At 42.3% G+C, this 17,849-nt stretch overlaps 1 protein-coding gene across 6 annotated transcripts in view; it reads left to right on the top strand.

Annotated features, from left to right (window-relative positions):
- RAB9A (RAB9A, member RAS oncogene family) overlaps window positions 1–14,744 on the top strand; it is a 30,887-nt gene extending 16,143 nt beyond the window's left edge. For 3 of the 6 annotated variants that reach the window (XM_037157431.2, XM_037157424.2, XM_037157425.2), the window contains 3 exons: window positions 9,018–9,111; window positions 10,218–10,398; window positions 13,639–14,744. In XM_037157431.2, the coding sequence (XP_037013326.1) occupies window positions 13,670–14,275 (606 nt within the window). In that variant the 5' untranslated portion in view covers window positions 9,018–9,111; window positions 10,218–10,398; window positions 13,639–13,669 and the 3' untranslated portion in view covers window positions 14,276–14,744. Of the gene's footprint in view, window positions 1–504; window positions 581–919; window positions 1,033–9,017; window positions 9,112–10,217; window positions 10,399–13,638 lie in introns of all 6 variants that reach the window. The other 3 variants (XM_037157427.2, XM_037157428.2, XM_037157426.2) reach the window with 3 other exon arrangements.
- Window positions 14,745–17,849: the final 3,105 nt, after the last annotated feature.

Here is a 17,849-nt window from a genome sequence, read left to right as displayed (position 1 = left end):
ATTGTTAGAGAAGTGGGATGAAGTGAACTTTCTGGAAAGCTACTCTTACATTCTCACTTTGACCTGGTGACCACTTTTCTGCAGAATGGGAACCTTTAATCTAGCTGAGTCCTATAGGCCACACATAGAGCCGTCCTCTTGAAATATATCTTGGGAAATTTCCACTTACTTAATTTCTCTAATAGCCAAGAAGTTCCACATTGCTGTGGCTTTGTGCCTCGAGGGCAGTGTTTGTATACTAACTCTTTCCTGTGTTTGTTTGGAACTTCTCCAGCCCTTACACTTTTCTGCACCAAATTAAAGACATCAAGTTTCTTATCTAACTAGAGAGGAGGCAGATCCAATGTTTCCTTAAGTGACAGCAGATCATGTTTAATTAGTGTTCTCACATGTGTATTCGAATTCATTTTTTTACAGTGTGTTGTTCCTGAAAGAACAGCCTAATTCCCAGTATTATATTCCTATATTGTGATCTTTATCTGTTTTTTTTTTTTTGCATTTTAGTTCTGCCCCTCAAAGTGATACATTAAACAACCCAACTCTTTTCTTTATGGACAAACATTTTAAGTGCCTTTTATAGGTAAGTGTCCTATTATAGGTAGAATCTTCACCCTTTCTTCTTTTAAGGACCCCATTAAACATGACAGAGAACAAAACATCTTTACTTCCAGGGTTAGCAGTTTCCCCTGAGTCTGTTCGCTGAACCATCACGGTTCATGGTTGTAATATTAATGAGGTCTCATGACTGGGGGAGGGAAAGGGAAATAGTGAAGCTGAGTAAAGATGAGAGTTTGGAGAGTGTTATGAACTACACAAATGGATCACACGTAATACACGAATGATGCAGACATGTATTGACCATTTCTTGGAGGTCCAGGTTCCTTTAGGAATCTGATGAAACCTTTTTTACTCTTTCCAGAGAGGAGCTGAAGCTCACATGCTTCCATCCGTAACTCATCCTGATTTCACATGCAGTTCCAGGTGCATTTATCCCCTGTGGCTCCTTCACGGACTTCCAGTTAAGCACACTGTGTATGTATACTGTCCAATAGGTACCAATATAAATTTAAACTAACTGAAATGAAATAGAATGAGAAAATCAGATCCTCAGTTGGACCAGCCACATTTCACGTGCTCTGTAATGACGTGAGGTTAGTGGATGCTGTATTGGAAGCACAGCTAGAGAACGCTTCCATCACTGCTGTCATATTGCTGCTCTTCGTTTTCAGGATAGTGTAAGGTTGATTGGGTTGGCCAAAAAGTCCATGTGGTTCTTCTCTGTAAAATAAAAGACGCGATTTTCATTTCCACCAATAACTTTATTGACCTGGATATTTTGAGTATGTCGGCTATCTCCCGCTATTGGCTTCTAGGGGGTAGAGGCCAGGGGTGCTGCTAAACATCTTCCAGTGCATAAGATAGCCCCACAGCAAAGAATTATTTGGTCAAAATGTCAGTGGTACCAAGGAACTTCACAAACCACTTTTGACATGTTCAATCTGTCACAGCACCTTCTCCATGATGGCACAAATCTTTTTTTGCATTTCAGTTGCGTTTTTACCTTTCTTGAAATAATAAAGCATAATATGCCCAAAACGTTCCATATTTTCTTCCCTCTTCAATATTAAAATGGCTGCACAAAAACTCACCAATTTTGATAAGTTTTTTTTTAAATGCTCGCTGATATGACAGCTGTCACAATACAATCTAAGACAATTTTCAAATGAAGTCAAAGACAACTAAGCAACACTAAAGCCTTCATACAGAAAAAACGAAGTGAGCTTCTTGGCCAACACAACGGTTCCTTAACCAAATCTGTTTTTTCCTCTTCTCTTTCCTACTCTCTCCACAACTATTAGTGATTAGTTAGTAAACCCAGCTCTACAGACATGCCTTGTTTTAAGGAAAACTGTGAGTATGTATTTCCTAAAAGTTTCATTATATGACTCATCTTCACAAAAGAAACATAATGAAATGAGTTCTTTAAATATTGTAGGCTGAGCCGCACTGATGTGATGTGTGGTTTGATTTCAGTTTTTTTTCCTTCTCTAGCCGTGTGTGTGAGGTAGTGCTCAGTGATCCTCTGGATAATTTATTTCATCTGTCTGGTTGTGCCTCTGAGTTGGTCTGTTCCAGTGGTGTTTTGTTTAATTCTTCCTTCCCAACCCGGCCGACTTCTTGTAGTAGAGGCAGACTTAATGACTTCCTCGACTTGCTTCTTGCTCATACATTTCAGCAGGACAGTTGCAAAGACTTAGAGATGAAGAGTGGAATGAATTAGGCTAAGCAAGACACACCTATATTAAGATATTAATAGGCGGGTTAGCAACAGGGGAGTGGGAGGAGGAGAAGGGGGGAGAAGGTACAGAAAATAAGTAGCATAGACAGTAGATAGAAAATAGATAGGGGGGAGGGCAAGAATAGCATGGGAAATATAGAATCTAAAGAACTTCAGACACATGGACATAAACTAAAGGGGGGGTAATGGTGGGGACGGGGGGGTAGGGTGGAGGGGAATGAAGGGGGGAATAGAACAACTGTAACAGCATAATCAATAAAAAATTTAAATAAATAAATAAAAATTAAAAAAAATATTATAAGGAAGTAAGTACAGCTCCAGTGAAAAGTGAAATAATTTAGAGGTTATCCATGTTTTTATTTCCTCGATTAGTTTCTTTGAGCCTCAGTTTCTTAATTTATGAAATGAAATCAGTGATATGCCTCTAACTAGGACACTCAGGGTGAATGCAAAAGGAATGCATGATTTTGAAAAAAAATCTGTTCCTAAATTTATACCAAAAGTGATAAATTCATTTTAAGTGTTTGGAAGTAAGAACTAGTCAGGGGCCACAGAGTATGTGTTTCAAAACTTGACATTTTGAGGAAAGCAGTACACAAATGCAACCTGTTCTCCCTTTGGCTGCTTGTTAGAGGAATGTTGTTTTTCTCAACCACCAGCTCCCCGTTGCAGTCAGTAGTACTTATTTTAAAGTGCTTTTCTTATTAGACTTGCAAGTAAGAATTGATTTTTTTGTCTCTTCCCACGCATTTTAAGAGACCTCAAAAATAGAATGGGGGAAGAACTGATTGATTAGAGAAACAAAGAATTGTAAGTATGGAAAGTACAAGTGGAAGAATAAAAATAGAATAACAAGAATAAAGGAGGAAGTCATTTACTCCGTTCTCAGTTTAGCACTTCTTTGGTACCTCACCATCTGTAAAACTTGGTGAAAACTGTTGCAGAACAATGAAAGAAGAAATGAATGATGGCATGACGTGTTGTGTGTCCTTCCTAGGGAGCTGAACAGACTCATACACAACTGATTGGTTAGGGCGTAAGCGAATGAGAGCCGAAACAGAGGTAGAAATGATTAGGGCAGAGAAAGATTAGGCAGGGGAGGCGCAGGCTTCCTGGGTGAGGGATCTAAACTAGGCCTTTGGATGACTAAGATTTTCATAGCTGTCCAGGTATAGGGAGGGGCCTCCCATGCCAAGATAAGGGCCCGATCAAAGGCGGGACAGTAAATGCCTGTGATAGGTTTGGGGATGGTGACCTGAAGGGATATAATTGGGACAGGCTTGTAAGTGAGGTTGGATAGCTCTTTGAATGCCCTGCTCAAAATGCTGTATAATAAAAATAATGAAGAAATAAATGGGTTTAGCTATCTGTAAGAATGGAGACAATTAGATCTATGACCAGTAAAAATGTCTATCTTTTTTTTAAAGATTTTATTTGTTTATTTTTAGAGGGGAAGGGAGAGAGAAAGGGAAACATCAATGTGTGGTTGCCTCTCACCTGCCCCCTACTGGGGACCTGGCCCGCAACCCAGGCATGTGCCCTGACTGGGAATCGAACTGGCGACCCTTTGCTTTGCAGGCCAGTGCTCAATCTAGTGAGTCACATCAGCCAGGGCAAAATGTCTATCTTTAATTAAACATTCCTGTTAAAGATTTCTCCATGCTCGAGTCTGAGTCCCTGTTGGTTTATTGTGGTATATGGCTCTGGAAACCAGCAAGGGGTCTAAGGGAGGCCAGAGAAAAGGTTACTACCGATAAACTATCCATAAACAATTGATGGTCCAGGATAAAAGTCCACAATAGAAGAGTTGGAAAAGTAGTATTAAGAAAAGGAATGGGTTGACATACAGTGCTCTTTTTTTGTCTTTAGTTTTGCAGTATCTGCTGAAAACATGGTTCATTTTCTTTCCTGCCAATGACCTACTTATCCCGGTTCCCACTGAGATTAGTGTGTGTGCCATATAGGTGTGTTGGTGCCAGCACATGGTATTGTAATCCTAAAATAGTGTCTGTTGTGCTTGTAACTGGTTTATGTAAAAGGACAGTGTTGCAGGGACAAGGAGATTATTTGTGGCTCTGTAAAATCTAGTTTTAGGGTCTTTTTGCTAATAAGACTTTGGGCCATGTATGTGTATATCCATAAATCTATCTATATCCATAAATCTATCTAACTTACCATGAACTCCATCTTTTTAGTATATGAGATCTGTCCAGAATGTGTCTAACCATGTAATATGAAAAATGGAGACATTTATCAAAGAAGATACAAGGTACAAGAAACATTGTACAGGGGATAATGACACGTCAGCCCCTTTCAAAGTAGCCAGCTTGGGACCTCACACACCTCTCCCAGTCACCATCAGCTGCCCATGTTGTATTTTCCTGAATCTCATCGATGGTCTGAAATCTCTTCCCTTTCAAAGGTGACTTTGGTTTTGGGAAAAGCCAGATGTCGTAGGGCGCCAAATCTGGGCTGTAGGGAGGCTGAGTCACCTGGGTGATTGGATGTTTTGCAAAAAAACTACATGAAATGTGACACATGAGTGGGCGCATTATTGTGATGAGCTGCCGACCACCAGGCGCTCATAGCTGCAACCTTCCGAATGATCCAAATAGTTTCCACGGAGGAATGTTCAAGCTTAACGCAACGTTTGATGCGGGTTTGTTGCTCTACTCAGTGACTACTAGTACAGTGAAGTCATCGTTGTTTGCATATGTGCATTCCAGTCCACTCTCCTTGGCTGCCTTGATGTTGTGCAAACCTTTCTTGTTATAGTAACAGTGGTGGGCCTTTTCTCAGACAGACCTCACACACAATCAGCGGTTATTAGTATATTCACGAAGTTGTACAGCTGCCCCCACTCTCTAATTCCAGAATATTTTCACCTTCCCCCCAGAAGGAACCCTGTACACATTAGCAGTCACTCCCTGTTTATGTCCCCTACCCCGACATTCCCTGAAACCACAGATCTGCTTTCTGTCTATGGATTTCCCTATTGTGAACATTTCATACAAACTGGATTATATATGTGGCTGTTTGTGTCTGGCTTCTTTCACTTATTATAATGTGGTTAGGGTCCATTCTTGTTGTAGGATCAGTACTTCATCCCTTTTTAATGGCTGATTAATCTTACATTGTATAGATATGCCTATTACCCATTAGTTGATGGACATTTGGGTTGTTTCTGCCTTGGGACTATTATCAATAATGCTGCTATAAACATTCACAAATCTGTTTTTATGTGGACGTATGTCTGCATTCCTGTAGGTATATGCCTAAGAGAGGAATTGCTGGCTCATATGGTAACTCTATGTTTAAATTTTGAGGAACCACCAGGCTGCTATTCATTATCATTGCATCATCTTACATTCCCATCAGCAGTGTATGAGGGTTACCGTTTCTCCACAACCCTTTCAACACTTGTTATGATCTGTCTTTTTGATTTATAGACATCCTAGTGGGTGTGAAGTGATGTCTTGAAGTTTTTATTTGCATTTCTCTACTGGCTATTGATGGTGACCATTTTTTGTGAATTTTTAAGTTGGGTTATTTATTCTCTCTTTTTTTAAGATTTTCTTTATTTATTTTTAGAGAGAGGGGAAGGAGGGAGGGAGGGAGAGAAACATTGATGCGCTGGAGAAACATCCACTGGTTGCCTCTTGCATGCCCCCAAGCGGGGACCTGACCCACAACCCAGGAATTGAACCTATAACCTTTCAGTTCGCAGGCCAGCACTCCGTCCACTGCACCACACCAGCCAGGACAGGCTATTTATATTTTTTTATTGATTAGTTGTAAGAGTACTTTATACATTGGATACAAGTCGCTTATCAGATACTTGGTTTCCAAATATTTTCTCCTATTCTGTATGTTGTCTTTTCACTTTCTTGGTAATGTTCTTTTAAGCACAAACGTTTTTAATTTTGGTGAGGTTTAATTAATTAATGTTTTGTTTTGTTGCTTGTATTTTGGGTGTCATATCAAGTTATTTTTAGTATAATCAGAGTTGTAGGAAAGTTTAGGAAACAATTGTTCCTGAGGTCTGGTGCACAGCAGCATTCAAAGAAGATTTAAAAGAAGATGATTTTGCCCTGACTGGTATGGCTGGTTGGCATCATCCCATCGACCAAAAGGTCTCCAGTTCAAATTCGGGTCAGGGCACATGCCTGGGTTGCGGGCCAGGTCCCTGGTTGGGGGCATGTGAGAGGCAACCAATTGATGTTTCTCTCACATATCAATGTTTCTTGCCCTTTCTTTCTTCTTCCTTTTCTCCCACCCTTCCCCTCTCTCTAAAAATAAATAAATCAATAATCTTAAAAAATAAACAATTTCTGTTGCATTTAATTGCAGTATTCAGTCAAGCTAGACTTTAACTGAAAACGAAGATATTGATCCATTTTCATACAGTTTTGATATTTTTTAACAAGTATGATTTTGCCACCAAATCAGAACTTTGAAGATTGAACTTGGTTTTGGTTATTTTATGTTTTCTTGAAGACTTTAATATAAATCTGTATGCTTTTACATGTTGTGGTCACTGTGTGCCTGCTACTTGGGTTTATCACTCGGCAGTGTATTTCTATAGTCTCATATCTCCATATAGACATTTAGGTCATTTCCAGAAATCCTTCCTTGGCTTCTAAGGCCCTGCCTACTCCAGGCTTCACTCCCTTTGGTCCCATCCACACAGAACTTTCCTCTCTCTCTGGACTCCAGGTACTCGGGCCTACCCTAGACTTGCCCAGTGTATGCCAGGCTGCCTTGGCAGGACCTTGGCCTGGGCTGGTCCCTCTTCCTGGTGCTGGCTCCCTCTGCTTTTCTCACGTTTTCTTCTGCCACTGAACTCAGTTTGTAGTCAAACCCACATTCCCTGGGTCACCTATAGGGAAGCAGACCTTGGTGAGGCCATGCTCTAAGTCCACACGTGGTGAAGGTGATCATTGAGACATCGCTTTGGGACAGCCTGCACTGGAGACTGGTGTGTAGTCTCTCACTAACACTGTTGAACACACCCAGTTTTCCTCCGGCATTGGAAGTTACCGCTTTTCCTTTGACCGAGTGGCAGGTGAAGTAGCTGACTATGTTACAGAATCGTGGTGTAGGAAATGGACACTGTCCCCCCATGGGTGGAATCACACACAGCTCTGGGGTACTCCTGAGATGCTCGGACAAGGGGCAGGTTTACACATTGCATCTGTCACCAAGGGCGATGCTGGGTAGAATCCCCTGTACTGTTGAGGTAGTTCTTCGGTTTTGGAGTGAGTGAAAATAGCTGTATTTTATAGCAAGTACAGACTCTCATTTGTAGGACTCACCACGGTTGTAATGCCATGGCTGTGGGTGTGGATCGTCACCTCCTGTCTACCAGCTCCCAGAGACTGGGTATGGGCTTGCATGCTCAGCACCTGGTGCACAGTAGGCGCTGAGACTGGGTGTGGCTTCCATCCTCGGTGTCTGGCACACAGTAAGCACTCTCTAAGTGCTTGTTGAAAAACTGCTTTCCCACCTCTGGGGTGGCACTTTATAGAGTTCTGCAAACATTTGCTTGATGTTTCATTTAAAACATGTTTCAGCTATTAAAACTCTAATAAAACTTAGGTACACTCGGATGTGCTTTATGCTACATACCAATGGGTCACCTGCTGTCTGCTTAACTTCATTTTGTGCAGATTTTGCAATAAAGTGAACATTTGAAAGACTTACCATTGCAACTGCTTATTTTCATTGTACCCACGACAGCAACAGGAAAACCCTCGGAAATAAATGCGAAGGCACCTGAGCCTAGTGGGCTAAGTGCTGGGGTTTAGAGAAGTGTGCCACATTTTTTTAAAGTCATTTCCACCTTTTACTAGCTGTCTGACTTTGAGCAAGGTGCGCCACTGCTCTGAGTCAGTATCCTCATCTACAGTGTGGGGATACAGAGAGACCTGGGAGGAGTGAACGCACTGAAGCACAGTAAGTGGCTCTTAGGGCTTAGTCAGTGTTGGCCTTGTCGTCACCACAGGCGCACCTCATGTTACTGCGATGTGCTTTATTGCACTTCAAAGATACTGCAGTTTTTTACAAATGGAAGGTTTGTGGCAACCATTAGCAAAAGGAGTATGACTCGCTGAAGGCTCAGGAAATGGTTAGCATTTTTTAGCAAGAAAGTATTTTTTTATTAAGGTATGTACATTGGTTTTTTAGACATAATGCTATTGCACACTTAATATATTACAGTATGGTGTGAACGTGACTTGTATGCACTGGGAAACCCCCCAAATTCATGTTACTTGATTTGTTGTGATGTTCACTTTATTGCTATGGTCTGGAACTGAACTCTCCATATCTCTGAGGTTGCCTGTATTATTACTACTATTTTATTCTTAACTCCAAAATATCAAGGTTTTGGAGTCTCATTGTTTTCATTGATTGAATTGATAAGTTAAGAACTGCTGTATGTAAGTCCCACAAAAATGCCTTTTACTTTAAGGGAGGCGGGGGTGTGAGTTTAGACATTGGTTTAGACAGAGAGAGGCTGGTGCTTTAGCACAGGGAAACCTTCCCATTGGATTTCATCTCTAGGGCTGGGAACCTTTGGCTTCCCTTGTCTGCCTGTAATAATCCTCTGATTTGTTCCACCCAGAACTCTCACTGAAATTTGACTGAAGAAATGGCCATAAAAGAAACCTTTCTGTAATACCGCCAGTAAAGACTTCTTCCTGTATTCATTCCACAGAAACTTCCCTCACTCTTATGATGAGCCTGGCACAGTGCTGAATCTCTCTCCTCGTTGTCCGCATCTTCAGTGAATCTTTCCAAAAGTTCAAGAGGTAGGTACTATTGACCCCATTGTCCTGCGAGCTTCAGGATGTCAAGTAGATTGTGTGTGGGTCAGCGTTCTTGGCCTTCAACACCGGGAACCAGTTCTCTTTTCTGATAGTGGCTTTTATTTGCTTCACCAGAAAGTTTTCACCTTGGCTGTGGCTGTCCAGAAAGAAGCTTCACGACACTCTTTGCTGCCTTAGCCCAACTTTTCCTGTGTCCCCTTGGGGCCCTTCCCTCTTACGGCCTTTTTTTTTTCCTTCTTTGTGTTAGCATTAGTTCATTCTCTGGAATGTGGTTATTCCAAGCCACTAAAAACTTGGGCAAATATTGAAGAGTGAATGAAATATTATACATTTCATCTTAACAAAATTTTATAGCTGTCCGAGTGAAACTTGGAAAAGAAGAGTAGGCAAGTAAAATACTTCTAGAAAAAAAAAAAACAACAATGATTAAAGTGTAGTATTTGACTCCAGAAGTTTTACACTGAAAAAGGTCATGAGCAGCTTTCAGGTTTAATATCCCCTTTAAATTAAGAATTTAGCCCTGACTGGTGTGACTCAGTTGGTTGGGCATCATTCTGCAAAGCAAAAGGCTGCCCGTTCGATTTCCGGGCAGGGAACATGCCTAGATTGCGGGTTTAGTCCCCGGTTGGGGTGTGTGTGAGATGCAACCGATCTATGTTTATCTCTTACATCAATGTTTCTCTCCCTCTTTTTCTCCTTCCATTCCCTTTTCTCAAAAAATAAATAAAATCTTTTTAAAAAAGAAAGAATTTAGCCTTGGCTGGAGTGGCTCAGTGTATTGGGCACTGGCCTGAAAACCAAGGGGTCACTGGTTCGATTCCCAGTCAAGGCTCATGCCTGGGTTGTGGGCCAGGTCCCCAGTAGGGGGTGTGCAAGAGCCAACCACATATTGATGTTTCTTTCCCTTTCTTTCTCCCTCCATTCCCCTCTATCTAAAAATGAATAAATAAAATCTTTAAAACAAAAAGAATTTAGCTGCTAATGGGAGGTCACATCTTCACATTTTAATTCTTGTGTCTACTCTTAAAATTATGAAAACAGATTGCATGTACATTGCTGAGCTGAGCTTTCTAATTTTTTCTTTGCAGATGATGATACTTGAACTGAACAATTAAGGTTATGACCTATGTAGTATGCTTTTCTTATTCAGATTTCCTTATAGAATTTAGTTGAATTGCTAAAATTGTATTTTAACCTTGGTGAAGATTGTTGCATTTGGGCAATCATTCCAAACCGTGGATTATAAAAGACTTGACATTATATTGTAAGGTAAGTTCAGAAAATAACGTAGAGGATATTTTTATTCATTCAGCTTATACTAAAGACGTTTTGAAGGATTTTATTGTTTTTACAAAAGAAAAAGGAAACATTTTATATGTCTGTAAACTGATTATGGTTATGTATAGATTGTATGAAACTACTTTTTGTTAGATGTCATTGGGGCATGAGACGGTTATACAATGATCTACATCACCATGTATGTTTATATACAACACTCTAGTTAGAATCAGAGAGGTATGTGTGTATTTATTGTTTTAGTCAATGCCAGCATACTTCCAAACAGGATATCTGGAAGGCCCCAAATTTTAGATGGGAAACAAAAGCATTGTGCCCTAATTCCTGATATGTGAGTCTAGCATTCTTCACATTTGGTTGGTCAGAATAATGTCACAGACTAGGAAATCCCGCATCACGAAAAAAGAAAAGAACTAACAATGTGCCATGACAAAGTTATAAATGACAAATGCCAGGGGACTTCTAAGGCTGTATTTGGTAGACATACACAGCCAGTCATCTGAGTGGAGGTTGTTGGATTGCATACTCTGGTTTATAATTGGATGTAGAGAATCTAACAATTCAGGGCTGTGCAATGAAACTCTGTATCTGGTAAGGCAGTTATAGACCTATTAAAGTACTGGGATACATGATGGACTAGAATTACGCACATCTGTTACACAACTTGGTCCTTTTGTGTTCACATGGCGTAAGCATTGTGTGGGAACCTTGGGATGGGGGCTGCTGGGGACGGGTTCCAGTGTTGGCGGTGACCATGCTGAGCAGATCTGAGGGCCCAGTGGTCAGTTAGTGGTGAGTTAGGTGGAGCGGGCTGGGATCACCAGCGGAGGGACAGTCTGTGCCAGGGCGAAGGCAAGGGAAGGGGTGTGCGCTGAGCAAGTGGAGTTGAATTTCAGCTGCATCTGACTGTGCTTTTCCAAAGGACTGAAGCCAAGAATGGGGAGCAGGGCCAAGTGTCCTGCCTTGGAAGTTGGACTTGGACTCGCATCTGTGGAGAACTACTGAAGAATGTTAAGGAGGGGGCATTGAACAGTTACTTTCCCTAAGCCAGAATAGTCAGTGTGCTCTCTTGGTTTTGTTTCTCCTTTTTCTGTTAAGTTGAAGTTATTTCAGCAAGATTGCAAAGAATTAAACAAAGGAACCTGTTTAGTACTTTGTTATATAAGGCAGGAAATTAAAAGGCTTGAGACTGGTTCAATGTCTTCTTTAACATTTAGTCTGTGCATTGGGCTGAGTGATCCATTGGCAGTCAGAACTCTCCAAGAGGTATGCACCCTAAGTGCTTTTGTTGACCAATTTAAATTGCATTAATTATTAGTGGTAATTACTATAGTAGTAATTGAAAAGAGTCAGTAGGAGTCAGGGACAAGTTGCTACAGGTTTTACCAGAGAACAGTACATGGCATGTATTTGGAAATACAGAATTCTTGCACGTTATAGGAAGTGTTCAGTTACATTACCCTGGGTCACAGCTGCATATAGCCAGGAGATAGTCAGATAATGTTTACTGCAGCAAATTCATCCTAGTAACACCACAGCTATTGTTTATGTCTTTATTACCTTCCCACTGAGGGATTCATAACATCTACGCTTATGTTCAAGGTAATTACCATTTTTGTTCTGGAGCTGTGCTGTCAAATATAGCTGTTGGCCCTCTAAATATGGTTATTCAAATGAGTTCAAGTTAAATACAGTTTAGAATTCAGTCCCTCACTCCCCACAGCCCTACGCCAAGTGCCTCACAGCCACGTGTGGCTGGTGGCTGCCTTCAGACGGACACCGTTGGTCGGGGATGTGGCCACCACTGCAGCAAGTTCTATTGGTGCTAATGGGAAGCCTGTCTTCTTTTATAACTGTTACTTATAGATTAAGTGATAGAATGTAAATCCCAGTAACTGGGGAGAAGGGAGAATTGGGTGTTAAGGAGGAAATAGGATTCACCACAAGTTGATAATTGGTGTCAAGGTAGGTTTAGGGTCCATGGGGCATCATTTATTATTATTATTATTATTATTATTATTATTATTATTATTCAGAAATGTTATATATGTTTGAAATATTCCCTAATGAAGAATTAAAACAGGAGCTTACACGGGGACAACACTTAGAAGCAGCCGTCTATAAATGGGCAGCTGAAATCCCTCCCGCCAGGCTGGTGCCTGGAGTGTAGGAAAGGGTTTAATCCTGCCACACGGTTTCCCGAGCACCATGTTTCTATTTAAGGTACTTGATTCCCCCTGGAAACTCACAAGTAACAGCACAGGCTCGCACTTGTTAAGTTGGAACTGCCCAAATGAGTCTTGTGGGTAGAATGTGCTGTATTACAATATTATATTAAAAATTCCATGCCCTGGCCTGGTAACTCAGTTGGTTAGAGCGCTGTCCCGATACAAGGCTGCGAGTTTGATCCCTTGTCAGGGCGCATACAAGAATCAACCAATGCATATGTAAAAATAAGTGGAACAACAAATTGATGTTTCTTCCCCTCTCCCCCTCCCCATCTTCTCCCTCTCTCCCCCCTTCTCTTTCCCTCTCCTCCTTTCTCTCTCTCAAATCAATATAAAAAATAAAATATAAAAAATCCCATTGCTACTGACATAATTTTGGCAAACTCAAAGTAGTGTTCCTAATGAAGAGAATAGAGTTCATTTACTCAGTGTTTGGCTTATTTTTGTTCACTGCCAAATCAGTCAGCTTCTGTCTCTGGTCTCCCGGTTACCAGCTCCTATGGTGACAGCATTGGCAGAGAAGAAGCGGGTGTCCTTGAGAAAACCCCTGGCAGGGGGGGAAAGCCATAGGGGAACACTGTCACTGTCACCAAAGGCTGTTTGAAGTTGTCACAGAGACTTGCCTACTTCAGCCTCCCACTGCGTCTCTAACAAATGGTGGCAGGGCTTTTTTATGAGTAGAGAGAAACAGTGGAGAGTAAGGTGCCGGGGGTCAGTGAGACTTGGCCTTGAGTGCCAGCTTCCATGAGCTGAGACCCAGAGGAGGGGCAGAGTGAGCCCTCACCAGCTGTCACGGGGGCGGTGGTGGACTGTGCCTGCCGCATGGTGCAGTGCTCCCTAAATGGCAGCTCTCGCTGTTAGGTTGTCTCCGTGCAGAGAGTCATCGGGGCGCTGCGTTTATTTCTCTTAAATGCTGTTATGCATAGAGTCCTGTAGAGCAGAGCACAGGTCAAAGGGGATGTAACGGTACCTTTTTATTTTACAGGCTTCTGAAGTCAAAGATCTTGAGATTAATAATGGCAGGAAAATCATCCCTTTTTAAAGTAATTCTCCTTGGAGATGGTGGAGTTGGAAAGAGTTCTCTAATGAACAGATACGTGACTAATAAGTTTGATGCCCAGCTCTTCCATACCATAGGTGTGGAATTTTTAAATAAAGAGTTGGAGGTAGATGGACATTTTGTTACCATGCAGATTTGGGACACGGCTGGTCAAGAGAGATTCCGAAGCCTGCGGACACCCTTTTACAGAGGTTCTGACTGCTGCCTGCTCACTTTTAGTGTCGATGATTCTCAAAGCTTCCAGAACTTGAGTAACTGGAAGAAAGAATTCATATACTATGCAGATGTAAAAGAGCCCGAGAGCTTTCCTTTTGTGATTTTGGGTAACAAGATTGACATAAGTGAACGGCAGGTGTCTACAGAAGAAGCCCAAGCCTGGTGCAGGGACAACGGCGACTACCCTTACTTTGAAACGAGTGCAAAAGATGCCACGAACGTCGCAGCGGCCTTTGAGGAAGCAGTTCGAAGAGTGCTTGCCGTGGAGGATAGGTCAGACCCCCTGATTCAGACAGACACTGTCAGTCTGCACCGAAAGCCCAAGGCCAGCTCCTCTTGCTGTTGATCAGTAGGTTGCCCATCATTCTAACCAACTCACACATACACGCAGATAAACACGCGGGGAGAAGAGAATTAGCATTTGCAGCAGTGGGTCATCTACTCATAAAATGAAACTAATCACATTGCTGCTTCATGATTGGGTGGGGGAAGGGACACACCACTCGCAGAAGAACCTATTTACTCAGTAATGGCATCTTACATTTATAAATTGTAACGGTTGTCTAATAACATTTAATTTAAATATGTAAGTTACAGTGCTAATAGATGACCAAGACTTTAATTCTGATTAAAACAAAACACTTGAATATTCTAGAAATATTGCTCTTTTCCTGGGAAAATGGAAAACTACTTTTTATATATGTATATTTTTATGTAATTAGCATTCTATTCCTGGTTTGGGGGGTAAAAGTTTCCTAAAGCAATAATGTTAGATATTAAAGATTAAAGTTGAATGCATTTACGCTGCAGTGATTTGATGACTTCTTCATTCTCTCTGAAATGGTGTGCACGTTTCTGATCTACGTATCGGAATCGATCCCACCGGTACTTGCTCGTCATTTGTGTGCCACATGTTCACCACGCCCCCCCCGACCCCAGAAGCCAGTTTTATCATCATTCTCAGAGAAAATGGGGAGGATTGTATCTTGTGTGAAGGTAATAGAAGACCATATGCTCTTGTATTTATTTAGTGTCTTCTCTTTCACTGAACATTGCTTGGTGATTTGCTCTCAAGATTTTTCATCTTGCTGCAATGACCAGACTTACTGATAAATCACACTGTGGCCTTTTGTGGGTAAGGACACATGCGGCACATTCATGCCGGTTCCATCCTCCAGAGGCAAATCAATGCCAAGACCGCGTGTCAGTGAAGACGGGAGCGGCTATGGAACGGTGGGGTTATCAAAGGACATGCTCGGGTGGGGGTACAGTTTGAAAAACTAAACATATATTTTCCCCCTGGCTCCACTCATTGCGAACCACTGAAAACAGTACGATTACAGTAAGCTAAGCTTTTGAAAATCGCATTTCCTAACATAACAATTTGGCTATAAGCAAAACATTTTTAATTTGAGGAAATGAAATTCCTTCATATTCTCAGGTTAGAGCTCTAGTTTTTATTATTTGCAATCATTCTTTCACCCCCCAAAACTAATCTTCCATCTAAAAAACAAAATGGGAACCCACCACTAACAAACTGGTGTATATTACATATTTTTTGTTTTGTTGAGGGGGCTTGCTTAAAATCAGAGATGTACCCGTTGTTTTGTGACTTGCCCTTTTCTCAATATATCTGGACATATTTGCATTATAGTAGACCGCTCCTTCGTTTATTAGCTGTGTGATACCTAACAACTATTCAAACCTCCCTCCCTCGATAGAGACATGGAGCAGTAACTAGGAAAGTGCCAGTTCCTGCGTCGGTCAATACTGTCTACATGCATGGAAAGTCGGGGCAACAATGAAGCATTCTACACGTCACATGTTTCAAAATGCTAAGGCACAAGGGACATATGTCCCTTTGCCACCCAGTTCCTGTCCCTGGAGGTATTGTGTCAGTTTCTGGGGTATCCATCTGGATATTGAGTATATAAGGAAAGCATATTGTTTTAGTTTGCTAGGTTGCCATAACAAAATGCAGACTGTGTGTCTTCAACAATGGGCTTTTCTTCGCTCACAGTGCAGGAGGCTTGGAGTCCCAGATCAAGGCACTGATAGGTTTAGTTTCTCCTGAGGTCTCCCTCTGGCTTGCAAATGACCTTTCCTCTGGGTCGTTCGCCACCCCTATCTCCATCCAAATTTCCTCTTGTAGGAACCCACCAGGGTGAATTAGGGCTACCCAAAGGGGCCCATCCCAACTTAATCACCTCTGGAAAAGGCCCAGTCTCCTAATACAGCCACAATCTGACGGTCTGGATGGGGGCTAGGTCTTCAAACGTACACATTTGGAGGGAAGGGGAACAATTTGGCCCATAACTTGTATGTGTAGGTATTTACAGAATGCGCAATTTTGGTACTTGTATAGATTTAACTAATACCTTAGTGTTTTTATAACTGTTAAGCATCTTTTGAATGAATCTATTTTCAGATAAATGCTTAAGGATTAGATTAGCCGGCATTCAAGGTCTAGGGCTGCACAGCAAAAATGATCCAAGGAACAGGACTTGGTGTGTGTAGACAGGCTTACAGAAGGGAGTAATCCCGCTTTACACGGTGACTTACGGGGATCTGGTGAAGGGCAGCTAATACACCAAACCTGGTATTCAAATGGGACAGCCGAATAGCTTTGTCCGTCAGAGAAACTGCAACTAACTGATGGGAAAGCTCTGCACACAGCAGCAAAAAGGTAGCTGAGAATCAGATTCTTTTGTGGAAGGGAAAAGGTGCTTTAATTGGCTGGTATCACCTATACACGGGGAAAACAAGAGTTGGGGACCAAAGCAGGGGGTGCAGGAGTGGTGGAAAGAGCTGCAGAGCCCCTGAAGCAGGTGGAAGAACTGTCGTTCGGGGAGAGGGCACGTGTTTGATGGAGTACTGTTGCTCGCCACTGCGTACTGGGCCATCTGTGACTGTGTGCTCCCACGCTGTCTGTGAACGTGGAGCCTTTCAGTTCAGTGTTAATGGCGGACTACTGAGCTCGGAGAAGGGACAGACGTGCACTTGACTATCGCTGTGCAGAAAATGGAAAGGTACAGCTTCGTCAGTGGGTTCCCTCTAGTTTTAGTCACCTCTTTCCCCCTTGTGAAAAATCGTGTAGTTGAAGCTAAAAAGACATCCTAGATGTTTTTCCTCCTTAAAGGAAACTTTGTTGTACATTTCTATAAAAACCTGGGTAAGCTTTCAGTCAAAAAATGGGCCTGGGATTCTGAAAAGTCACCCAGGTGGACTGCCCACCAGGAAGTGCTTTTGTGACTGAAGAGAAAGGACACAGGGGCTACCAGGCAGAGACTGGCGGTCTCTGTATACACGGAACATGGGGGCGACAATGCAGCATTCTGGGGAAGGACAATCCAGGTTGCTGCATCTGGACCATGTTGGGAGTGCTAATGATTACAGATTTAGTGCTGACATACCTGCGCTCAGTGCGGCCTGATGCCCAGGGTGCTGCTGATGTCCCTCCATTGCTCTGGTGTTCTGGAACCTTCAGTACAATCACCTACTAGCAGCTCTGTGCTGCGCCAGCTCTTCAGCTTTCCCAATGATCTTGCTGTGGTTTCCCCCTCACACTGGTCCTGGTTCTGTCCCATCAGCTGTTCTATCCTCATTATACCCGGTGCTGCTTTTCCCCGCACCTTCCTGCCCAGCATGCTTTTCTTCTGCAGCCGACCAGCTCCTGTGCTCATCACTGGACTTGCCTTCCAGCTCCTTCAAAGATGCAGGCCTCCGTGAAATTCGGTACTTAACTGCTGTAATGTACTCACACACAGCTCCCGTTACCCGTTCCTATCTCACCCTCACAAGCCTAGAGAAAAGGATCCCTGTTTTCAGGGCACTGCTGCTGTGCAACTGAGCCAGCACCTGGTCTGTCTCCACCCTAGAACTTCCTACGGAAACACCCTGCTGGTGGCCTGTGTCACAGC

The sequence above is a fragment of the Artibeus jamaicensis genome, unplaced genomic scaffold (assembly GCF_021234435.1).
Source record: "Artibeus jamaicensis isolate MK-2021 breed Jamaican fruit bat unplaced genomic scaffold, CSHL_Jam_final scaffold_1283, whole genome shotgun sequence".
Taxonomy (NCBI): domain Eukaryota; kingdom Metazoa; phylum Chordata; class Mammalia; order Chiroptera; family Phyllostomidae; genus Artibeus; species Artibeus jamaicensis.
Note: the sequence above shows the minus strand (reverse complement) of the source record. Positions and strands in the feature narration are given on the sequence as shown.